Raw genomic sequence first — 21,931 nt, 5'->3', positions numbered from 1 at the left:
TGCTATGGAATGGGGAGGTCTGGCTTGTGCTCCAGCCTCAGTCCAGAGCCTGCAAGGTGTTGGAAGGGGAATTTCCCACTGGAGCAGCCCTGCAGCCCCCATCCCAGACCAGGCCGCAGCCTCAGGAAACCACCCTTCCCTAAGAAGATTTTATCCCTAATGCTCTTTCCCCATTAATCCAAACAGCCTTTAGGAAAGAGAAATGCTTTAGTGCCCTGATCACCAGCCCAGGGGCTAGTTACTCTTTAATTTCTCCTTGTCACTTAAACACGGTGCCACAGGGAGAGAGGACTGGGCAGAGCTTGTCCCATGTCACAGCAGGGCCAGCTGCCCTTTGCCTGTGCTGGCAGCTGCCCATCGCAGCACAGCCCCACCACTCGGCACACGGCAAAGCCAGGCAGATGCCATGCTCAGCCGGCATGTTCGGGTTCACCCCTCTCTGCCAGATACCCGTACCCATGGCAATGGGTAGAAATGCCCACAGCCAGCCCCTTTCACCCCTCCGACACCCAAGAAGTCATGGCGAAGCTGGCATGTTTCACTTGGCACCGCAACACCGTCCCAGCCGGCACACCAGATGATGTGAGGAATTATAACAGGGCCACAGCACCGTGAAATATTGATGGGATTAGCACGGATCAGCTCTCCCAGCACATGTGCTGCGCTCGCCCTGGGCCCGTGAGCTCAAGACCTGCGTGCGCTCATGTTGCAGCTCAGTGCCTGGGGCAGCAGTGCTGCTGGATGCTCCCTGACAGAGACACGTCTCCAGCCACCACCACCCTGCTGCCTTCCGGAGGGACATGTGGGACCTTATTGCAGCACAAGACATGCATCAAGTTGCTTAATGCATGGCACGGCTCTGCTGGATGAAGAGTTGTCTGGTTTGGTTGTAGCTCTGCACTCACTGCAACCCTGCGCCCCAAGGCACGCCCACCCTGCAGCCCTGAAACATGCCAGCCCCCAGGCTCCATCTCCTCCAACCCCATCTCAGGTTCATCCTGCATGGAGCATAGGGGATGCCCCATGCACACGTGTATCCTGGATCACTGGCAGAAGACCCTCACCCTCCTGACCATTGTGTGTCCCTGCTCCCACTGTGAGAACAAGGTTTGGCCAGGAAAAGGGTTTCATTATGGATCACAGCAACATAAATACAACTTAGCAGGACCAAATATCAGCCAGCATTAAATTGGAAATACGCTGGGAGGGGTGCATACCATGGCAGCAGCATGTCACAAAGCACCATTTTAGGATTGCACTGCTGACGGTGTGTTGGTGACTGTAACACCCATGGGGCTGACCAGGATCTGAAGCCTTTGGTAGGAAACTGCTTCCTGGAGCAGCTCTGGCTCCTCCTCAACAGTGCCTGCAGCCTGCCTTTCCATTGCCCACAGCAAGAGCAGTGAGATAAAACCCCAGCATGTGGGATTTGATTTGCCAGCCTCTGCACTCTGAGGGGCAGCGGCAGTGACTGTTTCAAGCTGCTCTGCAGACTGGCCACCTTGGAGTTACAAAATCACAGCACTCCAGCAGCTGGGGATTTATGAAACCCACAGAGGAGTTGTGAAACACATGCTGAAGCTGTGCCAGCCCACACCATGCCAAGGGGCATGTTATAATATCAGAACCACCAGTGGAAAAATGGGTACCTTTCCCTTTTGACATGAGAAAGCAACAACAAGCAAACCAGCCTTTCCCTGGGCACCTCAATCCCTCAGTTATGTTAGAGACCGGCATTGTTGGTTCGCCTGCCTCCATGGAAGAAAAACCCAATGGGAAGCACACCAGTCCCACACCATGGGGTTGGTTTCACTGCTCCAGCATTCATGTGGTCCTCTCTGCCCATCCTAGGACCAGCAGCGCTGCATGAAGCAGAGGAGCAGAAAAGTACCCAGTGGTGATGCCTGGAGCCTGGCAATGGCACTCACAGCTTCCCGGCAGCTAAGCGCATGCTTTCCAGGCTTGGCTTTGTTTCTTGAGAGCGTCATGGACTCATCAAATCAAGCATGATGCTCTGCAGATTAGCCCCAGGAAAAAACATCTTCCAGTGGGCACAGAGCATGAAAGGCTTGGGAGCCTCTTCCCTTGGAGTCACTGAGCAAGCTTTCCAAACCACTGTTTCTTCGGGCTGGGAGCCAGAAGGGAAAATTACAATTGCAGAAAAATTTGTCTGAGAAAGTTGTAAAGAGCTGGAAAAAGGCAGGGGCAGGCCAGAAGGCAGCTGAACAGCCAACCCATGCTGCAGCCACTCTACCCCGGGGGTTGGTTTTGGGTAGGGACAGAATTTTACCCCCCGCTCAGTACAGCAGCGGAGTTGCTGCCCTGACTTCCCACAAGATCAGATGCTGGTTGCTCCCCTCTAAGTGTTTGGCAGTGGAAATTGGGGTGTTTTGCCCAGGGCCATTTGTCGATGAAGGCTGCCAGCCCCAGCCGCAGAGCCGAGCGTGGTGCCAGGGTGGATTTTCTCAGGGGAGAAGCTGCTGAGTCAGAGCAGCCTCCGATGTGTTCCCACAAGCCTGGCTGCGAGATGTATGGGAGTTCATGGAGGATAGGAGCTCAATCGAGGAGCCGCCGGGGTTCGGGCTGCTCATCTGCAAACCGATCTGAGCCAGTGGAAAGCATCGCCCTGGCTCGGGATCTGTCAGCACTGCACCTGCGGGGAAGGGTTTGTAGACTGCAGGAGGGCAGGCTCCTGGCCTGCCTTTCAACCAGGCAGGGCTGCTTCAGGATGCTCCTGCAGCAGGGGGGGGCAAACACCAGCAGGCATTGGGAATCCTATGGGAGAGGCAAGAGTGACGTTTCCAGGCTTAACGCAAGGTCTCATCCTGGCTCTGGGGCAGAAGCAGGACCAAGGTGGCTGCAAGCAGGGAAAGGGCAGACTCACAGAATCATAGGAGACCAGGTTGGAAGGGACCTTAAGGATCATGTGGCCTGACAAAGCAAAGCATGACCTAGACTAGATGTACCAACACGCTGTCCAGACGAATCTTAACAATGTTCAGCATTGGGGAATCCACCGCTTCCCTGGGGAGATCATTCCAGTGGCTGATTGCTCTCATTGTGAGAATTTTTCTCTTGTGTCCAGCTGGAATGTCCCTGGGAATAACTCGTGCCCATTACCTTTTGTCTTTTCCATGTGACATCTTGTGAAAAGGGAATCCCCATCTTCTTCATAATCACTCTTTAAATACTGGAACATGGTGATGAGGTCTCCCCTGAGCCTTCTTTTCTCTAGGCTGAACAAGCCCAGCTCTCTCAGCCTTTCCTTCTCTGGCCAGGTCCCTGCCACACACTGCAGAGAGCAGCTACACACATCCCTGGGGTTGCACAGGGGCTGAGGCAACACCAGTGGCTTTTAAGGGCTTCTCTTTTGTGTGACCTAACCTGCACACCCCAGAGCTAAAGCCAGGAGGTGCAACAGCCCCCAGCATCCACCCCCTGAGCCAAGCCTCCAGCCAGGATCCACATCCCCATGGCTTCACCTTCACCATCTGAGCCCTGAATGCTCAAGTGACCTCTCCCAGCCCTGCCTGCTCCAGCCCAAAGCTGGGCTGACCCATGGGCAGCTTGCCTCTGCTTCCCAGGCTCCGAACCCCGATGCTGCCACCGAAGAAGGAACAACCAGAGCAGCGCAGTAAATAACGCCCCGCACACAGGCAGAGCACTGGCAGAGCAGAGCCAGGCGCATCCATCACTCTCACAGTTTTTCTTCAGCTCTGACACTTTGATAGGGACGAGGGGGTGGGGGAAGGAAAGGAGCTTCCAAAATTTATGAGCTTGGATTTAAAAATACATCTCCTGGAAGCGCTGCAAAACCCGGAGATGGTGAAGGCGAATGGCTTAAAAGCTGCCTTCGGGAATGAATGTGAAAGCTGTGCCTGCCTCGGGAAGAGGGATCTGGGAGACCTGCGTGGATAATGGCGCAAACCGTGTCCCCACTGGGATCATTTGGCGAGCCACAGCTCTCCGTGCCGTGCATTACAAGTGAAATGAAAGGCAGAGGTAACAAATGACAGGTTAAAATCCCTCCAGCCCTAAGGTAATGTCAACCTTAGTGCACATAGGATTTGGACTGGCACCTTCAATCTCCCAGAGTTTCTCCTCTGCATCCATGACCTCCCAGTGCTCCACACATAAGCAGCCTCTCAGCTCCATTTAGAAACAGATCCCCTTATCCAAAGAAAAGAGCTCGTAGCTGTGAATTTAGCTGAGAACATCTCTACCACAGGGAATCACACATCAAATAATAAAGCCAAATGAGTGTCAGGAAGAATAACCATGATATCAGAGTCCTGGGTCTTTACAGATGGACTGTCCCCCAGCAGGGTACCGCAGAATGAACAGCTGAAAAATGTTACCCGGTCATTAAAAACAGCTAAAAGTAATTTAGAATGAGTGACAATGATGCCCAAAGCAAATTATTTGTCTGCTGAGATAAAAGGAGCTATTCCGAGCTTGCCTTTTGTTGTAGTTTTCTTTTAAAGTCAGAAAGGACTGAAAAACGCTGAGCCAACAGCCTGGCTGGCAGAGCCCTGGTTCTGCTGCAGCAGCATGGTGCAGGGAGCATCCCTGCGAGCTGATCCCTTCTGCCATCATGCTCCAACCTTCCCTGAAAGGATGCTCGGAATGGACTGGGAAGACGGTCCCCAGGGCCACCGCCACGTCTCTGCTGAGTTACAGTGCCATTTAGGATCATGGTTTTGCCATGGAAACATCTCCCTCCTAACAACAGATCTATCAGCACGTGTCCTAAAAGCAGCCTGGCATTCATTACATGGTAATTTTTGCTTCCCTGTGACAGAGGCCAGACTCTGATCCTTTCCATGCTTTAATTAAAAAAACCCAAACCCAAACTTCTGGGTTAACCCATCAAAAGCATGACACAAGGGTCCTCAAAAATCCCCTCTGAAGCAGACTTTTGGTGGGCTCTTTAGATACACGAAGCATTTCAAATGCCCAGTGTTAAATATTTCAGGTGAAACATAACTCTGCTAAGTGCAGCCAACCTCGCTTTGAAGCTCTAAGTCAGTGCAATTTCTCCGCAGCTTTCGGGAATGGATTTGCTTCTTGCTGGTGCCTTCTCCCTGTACAGTTCAACCGAGTTAATGTATTCCAAAACTGGATTTTATTTTTTCTCCCCCTACATAATCAGATTTTGGGAAGCTGCAGTGCGATGCCTTACAAGCAGTTTCTGTCCTTAGGTGCTTTCTGAGCAGGCTGCATCCATCACGACCTGGTGCTTTAGCACACCGCTGTACAAATGGTACCTTCGAGAGTCAGCTGAATTCCTCTGATTCATGTTCCTGCATATCCATACAGGTAATTTACCTTTATTAAAAATAAAACAGAAGATGGAGCTATTAAGAAGGACAGTGTCAAGGCCAGCAGAGCGAGTGCTGGAGGGCCAGGTTAATGAGCTGCCCTGCTGCCCAAGCACCCAGGCTGGCTGGAGCCAGGAGCTGCTGTCCCAGCAGGGCTGACTCAGTCCTTCATCAGGCAGGAACAACATCCCACATCCTTCTTTTGGGTAGTTCCTGCTCCCAGGGGTCTGTGGTTAAACCTACTCGCTCCAGCCTCCTCCACCAGTGTTTTCCCTGGGGGTTCCTGTGTGCATTCGGCTTGGTCCAACCCCAGTACCCAGCCCCAGCTGCATCCCTGTGCTTCAGGGAGAAGGTGAACCAGGAATATAGACAGATCAATCTGCCCTCACATCTCACACTGGATAAACCCATTGGTTCCTCCTCTGCCTGCATCAGCAACATCACTGAGCTGCTCCCTGGCAAGGACACTTCCAAGGTGAGGGAGCGGAGATTTGTAAGACGTCATGATAGTTTATTCTTGTCATTTCTGACCCTCAGGGTAAGAAGAACATCAGAGCACTGCAGGCACGAAACAACAAGCTTTGTAGGTCATATCAGTGTGTAAAGTACCATTAGGAACAACAGCACGAAGCATGAATAATACCTCCTTTATTCCACTGTATACCTCAACGCCCTTTAAATAAATGCAAATGGTTATTTATGGACAGGGTTTGTATGAGACACCTGCTCAGGAACACGAGGCTAAAATGGAGCTGGAGCAGTAAGTTTGCTCTCTTGCCTATGTACAAGTCAGAGCAACCACAGCACTGACTGATAGGCTTAGTGATAGGCCAAGGGATCCCAGGCAAAAGAATCATAGAATGGTTTGGGTTGTAAAGGACCTTAAAGCTCATCCAGTTCCAACTCCCTGCCATGGCCAGGGATACCTTCCACTAGACCAGGTTTCTCACAGCCCCATCCAATATAGCCTAAAGAGCAGGGACACCACTGTAAATCTCCCTCAGACAGATTTGTGCTCTATCCATTAAACCAGAGTTGCAGAGCACATGTCCTTCCATGCCACCCACCTCTCTGCGAAGGACAGCAGGGCAAGAAAAGCTTTGAAGGACCCGGAGGCTGGAAAGGGACCTTCAAGAACCAATCCCATCATTTCTGAAAAGCCTTGAACAGTCAACCTCGAGGGCCTTCCCTAAATCCTTTCAGCAAATAATGACCTCGATTGCCAAGAGGGATCTGCTAATGCAAAGGCAGGGGGAGATGTGCAGTGAGTCATCCTCTCCAAGCATGTTGAACTCCGTTTTAGCAGTGGCAGGAGCCATGCTCCCAGCTGGAGCAGGGTGAGGTTGCCCCCAAGAGGCAAATCTGACAAACTAGAGAGGGAAAATGCTGAATTCTGCTCTGAAGGGACCGCATAGGACGGGTTTTTATTTTTAAGTCTCCTCATATACTCTTATTTTTAGTTCTCCCTAGTTTAAAACATCTATGGATGGGGTGCGAGCAGAGAGTAAGAGCTTTGGTGTGTGGTTGAGTGTTCCTGTGTTCTGCCGGAGCTCCTGAACAACACGACTTGTTTTCCTAGTCTCACTTGCAGCGTCATTAGAAAGATCAAAAAGAAGTCACTGGGCTTTCTTCAGCCACATGAGACATTTCATAGAATCACAGAATGGTTTGGGTTGGAAGGGACCTTAAGGATCATCCAGTTCCAGCCTCCTGCCATGGGCAGGGACATCTCCCACTAGACCAGGTTGCTCAGATTGATGACTTGATGCCATACACCTCACTAGGCTCCTTCAGAACAAGGGCTGGCAGCACCTTCAACAGCATCTCCTGTCTCAGGAGTGGAAGGAGAGACGCAATCACGGACACAACAGACAGTTTGGAAACCGATTGATGACAGGCCATGAAACCCCTCAGCCATTCACATCCAGCACAGAGGCAGCACACACACTGAACCAAAATCCTAGCATCTTGCCAGGGGAACAGGAGCAGGATGGACACCAGGGCTACCTCCCCAGCACACGCTCCACGGATCAGCAGCATGAAGCTTTCGCAGCCACGGATGGTTTCACAGACCCTGATGGATTTTTCTGCTGCAAAATGCTCTTTGAACCTCTAAGCTTTTAGCATCCACAACATCCCGAGGCAAGCAGATCCCCAGCTCCTGTCTCCTTTTGTTTGCTTTGAGCCTTCCTGCTAATAAAAGAACTAGAGAGTCTGAAGCAGAATTAGACAGCATCATTGAATAACTTCTCTCTATTTACCTCTTTTTAGGCCATTTGATTGTCAAGCTCATCATCTTCCTTTCCAACACTACAACTATTTCCGAGCTGGAGAGACGCAGCCGGCTTAGGGCCACTGCAATTTATTCCTGTCCTGTACACACACATGCAGATTCCCTCCCAAAGGGCTAAACCTGTGAAGTAACCTGAAATTTCACATGCCTGGAGCTGCTTTTCAAGAGGACAGAGTTAAAACACCCAGCTGAGATGTACCCAGGGTACTCACTGCTCCTACGCCAGGCTCCTTGTGGGTCTCCCTGCCCCGTTCAGCCGGAGAACATCCCTGCGTCCCCAGCGCCGAGCCCTTGCTGCAGCACCCCGGCTCCCTGTCAGCTCCAAACTGGAGGCGTCATCTCCAAAATGACTGTTGCGTTGGCTCCTGCCAGACTCTTAATTATGAGGAAGGCTGACACAGATTCTCAGCAAACGGCGTTCGCATACTGCAGGGGAAAACAGAATGAGGGCAAGAGGAAAAATTGGCTAATAAGAGAAAATCAACTGGAGGGAAGAAGCCACGTTGTGCTGTGCAAACCTGACACAGCGACAATGCTGGAGCCCAAAATACTGGGAAAAAATAGGTTAGTGCACAGGGGAAGCAGGCAGTGCTCCACAAATGTGGAGGAGAGATGATGTGCAGCACAGCATCTCGGCACCCTCACCTGGAGGTCTCTCTCCCCAGCTTGGGTCAGGGCAAAGGGGACAGGTTCAGATTCAGAACCATTCTATGGTTCTGATTCCAGCACACAGACCAATGTGTCTGAGAGCCCAAATGGTGCTGTCTGAAGAGCCCACAGACACCTTGCATGATTTACGCTGCCTTTATAAAAGCCTGAAGTGTGAATAAAGTATGAAACTTTACGCCCAGCCATCCTCTCCCCGCAGCTGAGCCTGGCAGCTTTAAGCTATTATTATTCCAGCTGCAGCCTGGTGGTCAGCCTGGAAAGGAAGGGGACTCCCTGCTCCTGCCTGTGCTGTGACAGCCAGGGCTTTCACCTGCAAACAGGCTTTAGGAGAAGAGAGCCTCAGACCCAGAGGTAAAGCCATGGAGCCCGCAAGCCCAGTTCACAGCACTCACTGCCCTAGTGAAGGACGCGCCTGGTAGCACAAACGCAGCAAAAAATAATCTATTTACCCTTTCTGCCTTGCTCTGCGAGAGGGAAGGAGCATCACTCGCCTGGCTTCAGGGAGCTGCAGCAGTGAGTGCAAACCCAAAGCGAACGCTGGGAGAAGGGGCAGGAGCCCTCCCCTACACACCACACAGGCCAAACCTGCCTTGAAAAGCTTCGGGTCTCCCCTCAGGCTGATGGCAAAGACGCCTTGATGACAACAAGGGGAACAATCCTGGAGTTTCCATCTCCTCCCCTGTGACCTCCCTACAGAAACAGGGAGACAACCTGAAGGAGATGAAACATCAGCAGCAACTCACCACACAACAACAGGGGAGGCATTCAGAGAAGTTCAACATATCTGAATGCCACTTGAAAGTCACCTGAAAATACATCTTAACCAGCAGCCTCAAGTATGGGGATCAGCTTTCAGCATCCACACGGAAATATCAAGACAGGAAGATGTGAGTGTTTTTCTTCCCTCACCACTCAGCCCTACTTCAGATACCAGATAAAATATTCCCTTTCAAATTCCTTACTGCAAAGGCAAGGAAGCGCTTGCTGAAAAAGCAGCAGCCAGGCAAAACTAAAAGCACCTCCGCAAGGAGAAGCCCTCTGAGGAATTTACTTTCTCCAGGATCCTCCCCATCAGCAGCCCACACCACCTTCCCGGCACTGAAAGCCCTTTTCAACACTAGATAAGAAGGGGCCCCACCAGTAAAGCTGGAAAACATCCACAAGGCAGAACATCAAGATATTTCACAGCCCGAGGGGAAGATGCGAAAATGGCAATTTGAACATCATTACGAACATTCTGATAACTTAAACCACAAGGAATGAGCTAAATCCATTAATGATTGTCTGCCCTCTCCGGGCAGCTCCTTCGGAAGATCCCACAGCAGCTGCCTTGGCTCCCGTGAGCTCACTGAGCCTCTTCTTTGCCCCACATCAGCCAGTCCTGGGAGCCTTTTCTCTTCATCAGGATGCAGAAACAAGCACTAATATGTCAGTGCCAACAGCTGCCCCTCTGGCACAGTGGGCTGTTTCCTATGGGGGAACTCTGACAAGAAGTTGTTCAAGAGCTCATAAGACCAAGGACTGAGCCCTCGGAATTAGGAGGCTCATCTCCAGCAGCACCCTTTCTCATTTGCAGTGGAACACAAAGTCACACAATCAGTAGAAGAAAACCAGAGATACAAACCCAAGCCAGGGATGTTATGCTATACATAGGGTTCTCCTGGGAAAGAAAACCAAACACACAAGACCACCATTAATAACTGTGGCTTGAAGTACTCCTGCTACTGACAAGGTCAGCAGAATCCTCTTTGTATCCCAACCACCCAGAAGTGCTTGCTTGAATCCCCCCCAGACATAGTACTCCTGCTGTCCTCCCTTGGGACAGGCCAGCTCCCAGGCCCAGAGCCAGCTGCCAGACAATGCTACCCAGGCACAGGCACCTTTGATGCAGACAGACCTGCCTTGCCTGCACTCAGGACATTAACACTGCAGTACCCATGCCTCATCATTAAAAGAGGCATTTTTCCACATTGAAATGCTACCTCTAAAATCCCATCACACAGCAATCTCACCAGCTGGTCCCCCAGCAATAATGGTGCGGTTCACCTACTTGTTCCAGTCATCTGCTTTTCCCAACGATATTCTCAACTAAATTATCAACTCTGGGGACTTCAGAGAGTTCCTGCAGCCACTGCATCAATGGAGCGTACCCGTCCTACTGACCTTCAGCCAGACCTACCTGCAAGTCATTAATCACTTCTGAAATCCCCATCCATTACCAAGTTTCACAACAGGAACAGTGAGAATACGAGAAGTGCAAACAGTTTTACTGGCAGGTTTCTTCAATTTAAAGCCAGAAGTTGTTGAGTGCATTTGGGGTTTTTTAAGCCATGCAGAACCTTGCAAGGACAACGGCGGGGGGGGAAAAAGGCAAAAGAGCCACAAATGTACATTTTATAGTCAGCCTTTAATTTTTTGCCTGTGATGACTGCAATAAAGTGCACCTAATTTCACATGAAATGAGATAACATGGCTCTTAATACAGCCAACATAACATCAAAAGATAAACCTCAGTGCAAAATGCTTATCTGAAGACAACCAAAGCAGTTAAGACATTTACTGTGCAAACAGCCTCTTCAAACACATGTAACTTCTGGCTGGGGGCCAGTAAATGAGTCGGCAAAACACAACGGGCAGCCGGTTTGCCATTTCGCTTCCTGATGTCCTGAAGCAGGTCTCAGCTCAGCAGTCCCTTGTAAAGGCTCTGCAGCAATGCTTTGGGATCATCTCTGCAAGGCTACCATGAGCTCCAATTTAACCCATGTCTAGACTTAAACAACTGGGGAATTACTACAGCTACAAAACAGATGGAGGAGAAGTCCCGACAAAGCAGGAGGGGCAGACAGGGAAAATATCAGAATGTATACACAGGCATTAAGCATGAAAACACAGGACTGGCTGAGCCAAGAACGATTTCAAGACTTTCTCCATTTATAGTAAGCTAATCAGCTGTGAACTTAAGAATTACAACGTGTGCCGTAAGACCAAAATAGGCCCTGCAGCCACTTCTTGTGAAACAGAGCTGAGGCGTGCCCATTGTATCCAGGGACACATAACTAGAAAAGCATGTCTGGTTCTTTATGTTATTGTGTTAAATAAAAGTAAATATCAAAGTGGTTAATTTATCTGGAAAAAGACCTCAGCAGTTTCAATGTGCTTTGAACTGCAATACAAAAGCTGTTAATCTAAACCCCTCCCCTTTCCTTCTCCAAAATATACAAGACAGCAACGTCAACTTTACAGGGTAAGAAAATATATACACACTACATACAGTAAACTTACTCTGCAATTTATACAACATTAGTGAGAAAAACAATATAAACATTAAGAAAATTACATACAATATATTAAACAGAGTAAGCAATTGCTATCAGAGGGAAGGCTGACACACTTATCAAAGACAGGCAGAGCAAAGGATGATGTTGCTATTCCTATACAACACCGAGTAATTCTGTTTAGCCTAAAGCAGTTCTACTGCCAAACAAAGACACCCTTTGAGGTAGATTCTTCCAATTCTTAAATAACATGTTGAGATTTAAAAAAAGGGATTTTCTTCCTCTCCACTCCCTCCCAACAATGCCACGATCGTAACTTCTGTTTGAACAAAGCTAAGCTGATTATCCTGTGAAGGGCACACAGAAGCTGCAGTCTTAGGCTAACTCTCTAACACTTGAAATGAAAGACAAAACATTTAGCATGAATTCGCAACTAAAACACCTTCCCGCAAGATGTGTTTCCATTCTATAGCAGTTCCTTTACAGGTAATATACATACTTAAATGTGAAGGTTGGTGGTGTTTTGGGGAGTTTTTTAGCCTTATTATACATTCTAATTTTGGAAAGTTGTAGGGGATTTATGATACAAGACAGAACAATCTACAAAACTTAAAAGGAAACAGTATTATAAAATGCACATGTTGATATTGTTAAAAATCTCACTTGAGGGAATCTCAGTTGGTGCTTCTACCCAATACCTTAACTTTGTCTTCATACATACTCAGATCCTACAAACCACAGCCTAAGATTTAAGCGATGGCATTTGCACAGAGAGCACAAAAGGAGATCCCCACCTGACTACTTCACAAACAGCTCTTGGAGCTCTGTGCACACACTGTGTGTGCAGCAGGACTTCACACAAAGGAATTCAGACCTCCTGTGGCTTGCACAGTTTTCACATAGGTGGACCAAATGCTCATCTCCCCAAATCTCCACCAAGCTGAGACTGTAGGATTAGTATGTTCTCCATTTAGGACAGTGCTGAACCCAGATAAAAATATGCGTGTTTGTATGTAAGAAACAAACATACTCTTTTATAAAGAGCAGTACTATACTACTGGTGTAATAAGATCTCACCTATAACTTGGTCTTACAGAAACACTTCCCTTGCAGTCACATTCACTGCATAAATAAATTAATACCTGAAGATGAGAAAGTTAAATTAATGCATCACTAACATAACAAATTCCATTTTGTTATTTGATAAAACACAACCACAGAGCAAAGAAGCATCCACTTAACCTGTTTGGGCATAACCACTCTTAAGGTCTGCTTCCACCGTCAAGTGAATACAAGAGCAGTCACTTGTTCACATGCAACTGCTGTATTTTGTAGTTTTTTAGAAGCACTGAAGGCTCATACCAATTCCGCTTTGCAGATTAACATGTGCAGGCCAGGCTGTTTATCCAGCCCAGTTCTGAACCACTTCCTCACCTGCTCACAACAGGGGAGGTCTAACACTGTTTCTGAACTCGCATTCCATGTCATGGGGCAATTCTTTCCCAGCCATCTTAAACAGATGTTTGATGGTGTGTGCTGGCAAGAAAACTAAGTCATACAGCTTCCAATATGTCTTGTGATTGACAACAGAAATGAGAAAATTTTCCTCAGCTTTAAATAGGATAAAATATATCTGGCTAATTCAGACAGGGCTACAGAAAGAGCTGGTTGGGTTTGTTGTTTGGGGTTGGGTGGGGGGTTTTATCTATAAAAAACAAACAAACAAAACCAAAACCAACCCCAAAAAACCCAACAAATAACTAATTTTTAATTTCAGTTTACCCACTTCAATTTTTCAGAAATAGTGTATTTGTAGGAAAAGCAACGTTAATCAAATCAGATCCTTTTGTTTCTAATATTTGCCTGCATCAAGCTCACGTTCCAACTCAGGTGACTGATTTCTTCTGTTCTGATCAAGGTGAAGCTCCATTCATTCTGTATCTTCCTTGTTTTAAGAGTTTTTCTGTTATTTTTCCCTGAACTAGGCAAGATTTCATGAATCTGGCTCCCAGAAATCATGCAGTTTTCCCTAAAGAGCAAAAGCAAAATAGTAAACAAGTCAAAAAACCAATGACAGTAGTGTAAAGTAGGCAAGTGTTTAGCCAGAGATCACCACGATATGTTGCAAGTGCCTAGAATTTTATTCAGAAATACTTGCCAGTTTTCACATATGTGAATCAACCCCACGTATCTCTGAAAGAGCTGCATCGTTATCAACTTACATCAGTTAGTAAGCTGCAAGTTGCTTCTGCAGCCATGTGTTACTAATTTCCTTCCCCCTCTAGAACAAGAAATGTCACACACACAACTACGTCATCTCTATTGCACATTGCTGGTAGTCACTAATAGTTTTTACAGACAAATGGTCAATGACACAATTTTTAACTGAAATCAATACTAAGTATATATGTATAATTTTACTTTTATGTAAGTGCATCACTACGTTACTATAAAGTTAATGTTTTTCCAAGACAGGACTCAATCAAATGGCCTGATCACATTAGAAAAGAAATCTTACAACCCTAGAGTGGAAGAAACAGCTCTGAACTCTGGGTATCAGTAGAAATTATCCACCTATTCCACCAAAGACAGCTAGGCATCATGAAGGCAAATATTCATGAGAGACTAATCAGCACATGTGCTTTCATAGAGCACAAAAGGCTTTTCCTAGTCACTATATAAAATTCAACACATTTGAAGGGGAAGGAGTTATCAAGGGCTGTTAAACATATGATAGAGCCCTGGACTCAAGTAGCCTCCAAGTCACATGCTGCCAGACCACAGCAGGAAGTGCACCATTGCATTCCTGCCTCAATGTCCTTCTCAAAGTGTCTGCTAATAACTATAATCAGACACAGGCCCTGTGACTTGACTCAGTACTAACATTTTAGTGTATTATACAAGCCCTTTACAAAAGTAGCACTTTTAAGGATAAAGATGAAATCTTGCTTTTATTGAAGCCAACAAAGTAATAATTTAAATTAAACTCTATTCTAATACATTTAATTGCATGCCACAGCCATGCCATTTATGAAGAAAAAAAATACTCTTTAAAAGAATACGCTGTTTTCAAATGCTAAAATCATGAGTTAAATGCACCCTGCAATATGAAAAAAGAGAAGAAAGTTTCATTACAGTACCTGAGTAGGCCGAGTGGTTTGTATCACATCTTGCCATTTGCCATATATCCTGGCAACCAAGTCTTTCACCTGCAAGTTCAGACAGATTAGTTTAGCCACTTATGCTAAAAAAGCCAAAATCATACCCCCATCTCACCCCAAACCCCAGAGAAACCCAACACCCGAGGTCTACTGGGACCAATTTTATAGTCAGCCCAAAGTATCACCACCTCAACTCCAACCAGACCCCTGTAATTTGGGACTCTTAATTCAAAGTAATGTACTCCACACAAACACATTACAGGCACATGACTCCCCATGTTAAGTGTTTGGAACCAGCATGCAAGCCTCTGGCTTCCAAACACCCACCTCATCCTTCGGGTGAGTTCACTTTGTTACACAAGTCTGACTGTATCTAGAAAAGGTGCCTGCAACTGCAATCACAAAAGCAATTCAAGCGCTGCCTGCTTCCAAAATTAACTCCTTATACATAAAACTGTGCTTTTTCACAACCAATCACAAACAGGTGTTTAATCCAAGCCATTCAGAACTGAGATTTGCTTCATATGCTGTGTTAAAACCCATCACGGTGGAGTCCTCTAGAAGTTACTGTATGATTACACAAATGAAGTGATGGGAAAAAACAGAGGAAGATTTTCCCTTCTCGGTGCAAGGGCAATAAAAACTAAAGTGAATGTGACCCCAGACACAAAAATCAAGGCAAGAACATTTAACTTGGTAAAAGGATCCATGCTCTACTCATCTGGCTGAATAAAACAGAACAATCTTGAGAGATAAGGATGCACACAACTGCAAATGTTTGATTTAAAGCTGAAGAAGCCAAGGCTTTCCAAAGCTGAGGCTGGTCACTTATCACTGCTCTGATCTGGCCTGCCACAACAGCACGCAAAGCATGAAAGTCATAAAATTACAATTTCATCAGTAAATCCCACACCACAAAGCAAATGAAAGTCAATTATCCAAGCTTGATGCTACATCACATACACCTTTGGCTTACATCCACAACAGTTTTACCTAATTTGAAAATAAACCAGAGACACATGCAAGACAGGCTAGTATTCCGGTCTTCCGTATCCTGCCCTGTAGCCTCTGCTCTTAGGAGCCAGCTACCAATGACTGCCAGGAAAAGAAACAGAGCAGCTCTGCAGGTCTAAAAGTTGAGATGCCTGGTTAAAAGGAACACAAGCTAACGTTTTGCAGTTGTTAATAGTCCTGTTGTTAGCAAAAAGAGCATTTTCAGTGAATGAAAATGGGCATATATTTATGTACATGCAAAGACAGGATGCAGACAAGAGAAAACAGGGCTGAGATAAGGGAACACCACACATTAAGAACACTAGAAAGCATCCCAAAACACCCCCTCCCAACTTTCTTGTCTTACCTTAGTTCGATAAAACAGCCTTGCATCTTCCCTAATATCACATTTTATGTGCTTATCTAAGGCACCACAAAGCTTCAGTAAGTGTTGCTAAATAAAGACAAAAAGTATACAGCTCTTTAAATCCTTCATGTCAAAACTAAAAGCTTCCTTCAGACATTATTGCAATTTAAAAACAATACGCATCAATTTGATTTTTTCCTCAGAAATATACAGTAAGGAAGGAAGAAAAGAATGAAAGGAAACAAGACCATAAGATCCTCTATCAGTTGCTGGCATGGCCCTGGTACAGCAGATCTAAGAGCTTTAAAAGAGTTTAAAAGTGTAAAATTTGTGATGTCTAGCCCTGCTAAAGCTCCTACCAGCTAATTTGTAAGTCCTGTCTGATCCCAAGGCAGCAAGTGCAGTGCCATTTATCAGCAAAAAAAGTTCAGAAGTTGCAATAGCTGAAAAATAACCTTTCCAGTAATGACTCCGGTCATTTTCTTTTGTAGGAATTAGCTAAGCAGGTAAAACATGCCATGGTTTCTGCACTGATCTTTGATTTATCTCAGAAATTCTGATTACTTGATAAAGCAGCTTTGTAACTTCATAATCTCTTGCTAATGGGCTCCCAAGATCTTTCCCATTCTGTGAATTCCTTTATAAAATTCCTGTTTCCAATCTCTCACTGAAGAGCTGCTAATAGGCTCTGCTCAGCAGGTGAGACATCCCGAAACTCTAAATACAAACATTTGCCGGTGTCTCAAGACCATGAAAATTTACCTCATCCCACTGGAAGAGGACCAGAAATGAAAGAGTTACATTGATTTTACACAAAGCCCAGCCTGCACAGTATTCAGCCATACCCCTCTTGCCACCTGATGGTGAACAGGTCAGTGAATAATACTCTTTCCTCATTAAGAAATACAGAAACATTAAAAATTATATTAAAAAAGATCAAGTTCTCCACAATCTTCAGGAAGGCAATGTAAAAAAACCAACCAAACAAAAAACCCCAAACAAAGAAACCAACCCAACCCCAAATCTCAAAACACCATTACAATATAATTCTTTTCTTTACCAAATTGTTTCAGATTACACTCTGTGATTATCTTTTTGCTTTGAGCAGTAAATTGAGACACTTAAGCCCCAAAAGTTAACCAAACATTACTGCTTTACCTCTCTCAAACAGTTCATTTGACAGATTTCTTAAAAGCCAACAGTGATTCCATGGGACAGAGGAGGTATATAGACACCCTGCAGCAAGCAACTAGAGCAAGTGATCACAGAAATCTGAACAGGATTACTGTAAGTCTAAGCAGAAGGTATCACTTAACAGACACCTATATGGCATCACATGGCACAGAGGAACTATCACCACAGAGAACAGAAGAGATACAGTCCTAGTTTTCACTTGCTGCATGGCTGCACTCCAACATGAAAACCATGAGGTGTTTGAACATATTTTACTGGATACTTTCAAAGGGGTTTTCTTTCAGACTGAAATATTTCAACCGTACTGCAAGAGTTCACAGGATCATTGGGTTTCTTAGAATTTCCGTTGAGTTAAATTTCCGGTTACTTTCTGAGAAAGATTAACAAAATAATCATCTGCTGATCCACAGCTTTATGTTTTGAGGTTGCTCCATGTGCATAAAAGCAGAAGAGGTTTATTTCTCTGCAAAAAGCGCAGAGAAAGCTCTTCCGCATTTACTTTGCCCCAGAACAAGTTTCCCCCAGTGATATCTTCCACTGGTGATCTATCAGATGACAGCTACTGATAAAAACCTGAAGATTTTTAGGAGTTACTTAAGTTACTTACCCTTTGATTAGAATTTACACGATCAAAGATACTAGCTTCACTGACTAGATGAAGGAGGATGTAGATTAGGTAGTATGCCTGGAGAGAAATCAAAAGAACTTAAGCAGTCAAAACACAGTCATAACTCTTCACATCCAGATCCAGCACAATTTTTGCTTTTTGGAGTAATTCCTCCAATAGCCATATCAATGGACAAGTATGTCTACACATTTGCTTATCTAATTTGAAATAGTACATTCATGTATCAAAAACATTTTTAACCACTATTACACTGGTTTAAGTTACTTAAGTAACTTACAAAATTTTCTGTAGTTTTAATTACCAAAAATTAAATTCAGCCATTGGCTTTATTTTCCCACCATCTACATCTAGATCTAAATACTTGCTAAGAGATTCCATGATAGACAGAAATAACCAAACCAATATTCAATTTCTGGATGGATGGAAATACTGAATCTGAGGAGATTTAACTCAATTTTCTGATAGTTTCTCCATAACTGTTTATGAGAATAGATTCACAAAAGATTCATAAATCTCTTTCAGAAGTCTGCAGATGAAGGTCTGGTTCAGCATCAAACAGTTCCCACTGATTACATGAGAAGGGAGAAAGAACAGTCCTCTGATTACAGAAGACGGACTCAAGACATCCATGTGACTGAGCCATTCAGAAAATCTGACCATTTCCCTGTTTGTTAAACAGCCTAATACAGCTTCCTCCATCACATACTACTTTCCTTCCTCCATGACTGATCAAAATAGAATATAAATTTTAATTATGCAGATGAATGCAGCAACAAAATAGTGTATGTACAGTTCCATGTACGGAACTGTCCTCAGTTAACAGAAATTAAAAGAAGCATTCTCAAAATTGTAGAAGATGCAATTATATAATAATACTAATTAAATATTTATATAAAAATATATAAAAGACAAATGCAAAACCCCACTATCAGCTCTGTACCTCCTGTTCTAGTTCTGCATGACAGTGGTCTCCATCAGCATCCTGCTGCTCCAGTCTTTCCCTCATCGTCTTTAGTAGATTAGAAGGTCTCATGTACACAAGAAACTGATGCAGAAGAGACATCTACAGACACAAATGTTAACAAATTGCACTAGTTTACTGGCAGTTGGTTTGGAAACCAAATGCTACTACTATATATTTGTCCCCCAAGAACAGGACATAAAAGGGATTTTTAATTAAAATGGAAGTTTTCATGCTTTGGGTAATTTTTGACTATTCACAGAAAAAATGTTTGTATGTTGCCTCAATAAAAGATCAACACTACAGAAACAAAGAGCGACTCTACATGAACACAAAAGGAAGACTGAAAGTGTAGACCTCTTTCCAACATCCAAAATGAGTGTTTAGGCACATGAACAATACTGAACCTTCAAATGCAGAACATGCGGGTTACACACAGGTGCAAATATACTTCTAATACTAAACTAGAAATTAGTAATGGCAACTTTGCAAGGTTCTTGAAAATAGGCTTACAGTATTAAAACATAAACCAGTAATATTCATGTTTTCTAAACTTTCAACTTAGACACACCACATACATGCAGTACCTGCTTGTCACTGTCCTCAGGTATTTCTACATCCTTTTTGAGCAGCTTTGAAATTATCACCAGGCTAAGACGTCTTCTTAATTCCCTGAAACACAATTCAAAGACCTTTCTTTCTCAGAGAATTTCTTAAATTCAAACTGTTTCTACAAAGTATATGAGGCTATAGATGGTTTCCCTAGACATAAACTAACCTACAACTATTAAATTGGATTTTCTGAATATAAGTGCTATTAGACTAGTAAAGAGGCTAGTGAAATATTAAGTACCCTTATCTCACTGCAGCTTTTCTTCTGCACAAATAAACACTACAAGATGCTTGCATCCAAGCCTAAAACCGAGGGCGAAATTCATTCTCCTTGCTCAGATACATTATAATGTATTCATTTCAAAGACACAGAACTCATAACAGATTGACACTTAGAATTCAGATATGAATCACTCCTGAAACAATTTAATTTTTGATCATTCAGGTGAGAATTAGAGTAGGTGATGGATGTCAGAACCTGAAGTTAAGTCTATCTTTGCTGTAAGGCACCAGGAAGTTTGCAGCCCAGAAAACTACATATAAAATGTAAAAGAACTTCCACAGCAGAGGTGATCAAAAAGCTATATACACACACACACACTACTGACTGCATATACCTCTGTAACATAGGAGAAAACCCATGTACATTTTTTAAAGCAGCATGTAATACCTATTGCATTTACCAGACTTTGAACTTATACAGATAAATCAGCTGTTAACAATACTACATATAATGTATATATACTACATATAATGTTACATATAATGTTACATATAATGTAACTAATACTACATATTAGTACAACATAACTACATATGCTGTTACAGTGTCATTACCGTCCACGTGTTACCCAGCTAGGCACCAGTTGAACCAGCCACAGGAGATTATGGCGATGATTGGAGAGTTCACTCAGAGCCACGCAGAGCTCAGGCATCTTTAAAAGAACAACAAAAATCCCCATACTGAAGAATGGATATGGTGGGCACTTGTTTTATTTGTAAAGAAGCACTCATCTACTCCCTAGAAACATATGCAGCATGAATGTTAAAAGGAATTGATCTAACAAGAGATGATGTGCATAAAGATATTTCTGCATTGCACCTATAGTTAAGTCTGCTAAACACTATTTTGAAAAAGGTTAGTTGAGATCAGCTTTTCATTATGTTTTGTTAGCTTAATGCAATCATTTCGTCATTCTTTCAGAGAGCCATTTTAAGCATAATCTTATATTTGCTAAAATAGCAGGAAGTTCAATACAAACAGTCCCCTTGCAGAAGAGGACAGGCAATGTCAGGCAACAAACCCAATTCAGTATACCCTCCTTCCTCCTAAACCTCACACAAATCCAAAGCTCCCAATTTGTTCATCTTAGATTTTCAAGCAGCATTCTTTTGATATGTCAAAAAAAAAAAAAAAAAAAAAAAAAAAGAAAACTTCAAAGCAGAAGTTTCTTGAAAATTAAACTGCAGTTTCATAAACCTAGTAGAAGAAAATTATTTAGGAAGTTACCTTTGTATCCCAGTCTTCTATTCTTATCAGAAGCTTTAGGAAAAGGCACTGAAAATCTATCAAAGGAATATGCTTTAACTGTTTCTCCAAGCTTATTTTAAATAGCAATAGAAGCAGCAGCATTATTTCTTGATCAGTATATCCACCTTGAATTACTGTTGTACAGAAACCTAGAAACTTTAGAAGAAAAAAAGCATTAAAATCTGAAATCAGTTTAGTTTATTTTAAAGTACAAAGACTACTTAAGTCTTCCACCCTCACATTAAAGTGTACCTCAAATTGCAACACTTGTGTACTAACATCTCCCCATCTCCCAGTAACTGCGCTCTGTGGTATTTTTTTATACCTGCTGGAGGCTCACGTTTTGAACAATGTCAATATTTCCTGGATATTAAAGGGATAGGAATGATTTTTCTCCACTGCAGGTAGTTCTTGTCTAACTGAATGAAAGACTGACATATTAGTATATTGCATATACTAAATATGCAATACTGAAAACATATATAAAGAGATTTTCCCCCACCCAAGTATTATCACATGGGTTACTTACAATCTGGGACATGTGCATAAATGAGAATAAAAATTACTCAAGAATGTGTATACTGTCTCTAGTAAGAGATGCTTCAAGTGCCTCCCCATGAACTAAGTGATTTTATGGTTAAAAATTTCCAGAAAAAATTATTTTAGGATGGTTCAAATACTTCCACAAGGAACTGGAATCAGTTACTAAGGCAGTATTTTTACCATACAACCTTTAATCAGAGAACTAGCCTGTGAAGTGTGACCAGCACTCATTCAGCCTATGGTTCCACAGGACTTAATGCATGGATCCAAGAGCTCACTTCCACAGAAGAGCGAGTCACAGTCCCACTTGCCCTGCAGGAGCTCCCACTTCATTCACACTGTCCTGCACATGGATTGATCACATATCTCCATGAGCTGCACTA

General features: G+C 44.2%; 1 protein-coding gene across 1 annotated transcript in view; it reads right to left on the bottom strand.

The window, feature by feature from the left end:
- The window catches only part of SEMA4G (semaphorin 4G), a 61,411-nt gene that overhangs the window by 19,355 nt on the left and 20,125 nt on the right, over window positions 1-21,931 (bottom strand). The window contains exons 14-20 of the mRNA XM_080622202.1: window positions 20,985-21,161; window positions 20,312-20,409; window positions 19,450-19,534; window positions 18,842-18,964; window positions 17,881-17,958; window positions 16,080-16,166; window positions 14,699-14,767 (exon numbers count right to left, since the gene is read on the bottom strand). Of these exons, the coding sequence (XP_080478328.1) occupies window positions 14,699-14,767; window positions 16,080-16,166; window positions 17,881-17,958; window positions 18,842-18,964; window positions 19,450-19,534; window positions 20,312-20,409; window positions 20,985-21,161 (717 nt within the window). The remainder of the gene's footprint in view (window positions 1-14,698; window positions 14,768-16,079; window positions 16,167-17,880; window positions 17,959-18,841; window positions 18,965-19,449; window positions 19,535-20,311; window positions 20,410-20,984; window positions 21,162-21,931) is intronic.

Source organism: Psittacula echo (assembly GCF_963264785.1).
Source record: "Psittacula echo genome assembly, chromosome: 6".
Lineage (NCBI taxonomy): Eukaryota > Metazoa > Chordata > Aves > Psittaciformes > Psittacidae > Psittacula > Psittacula echo.
The sequence above is the reverse complement of the archived record's forward strand: the minus strand, read 5'-3'. Positions and strand labels throughout refer to the sequence as shown.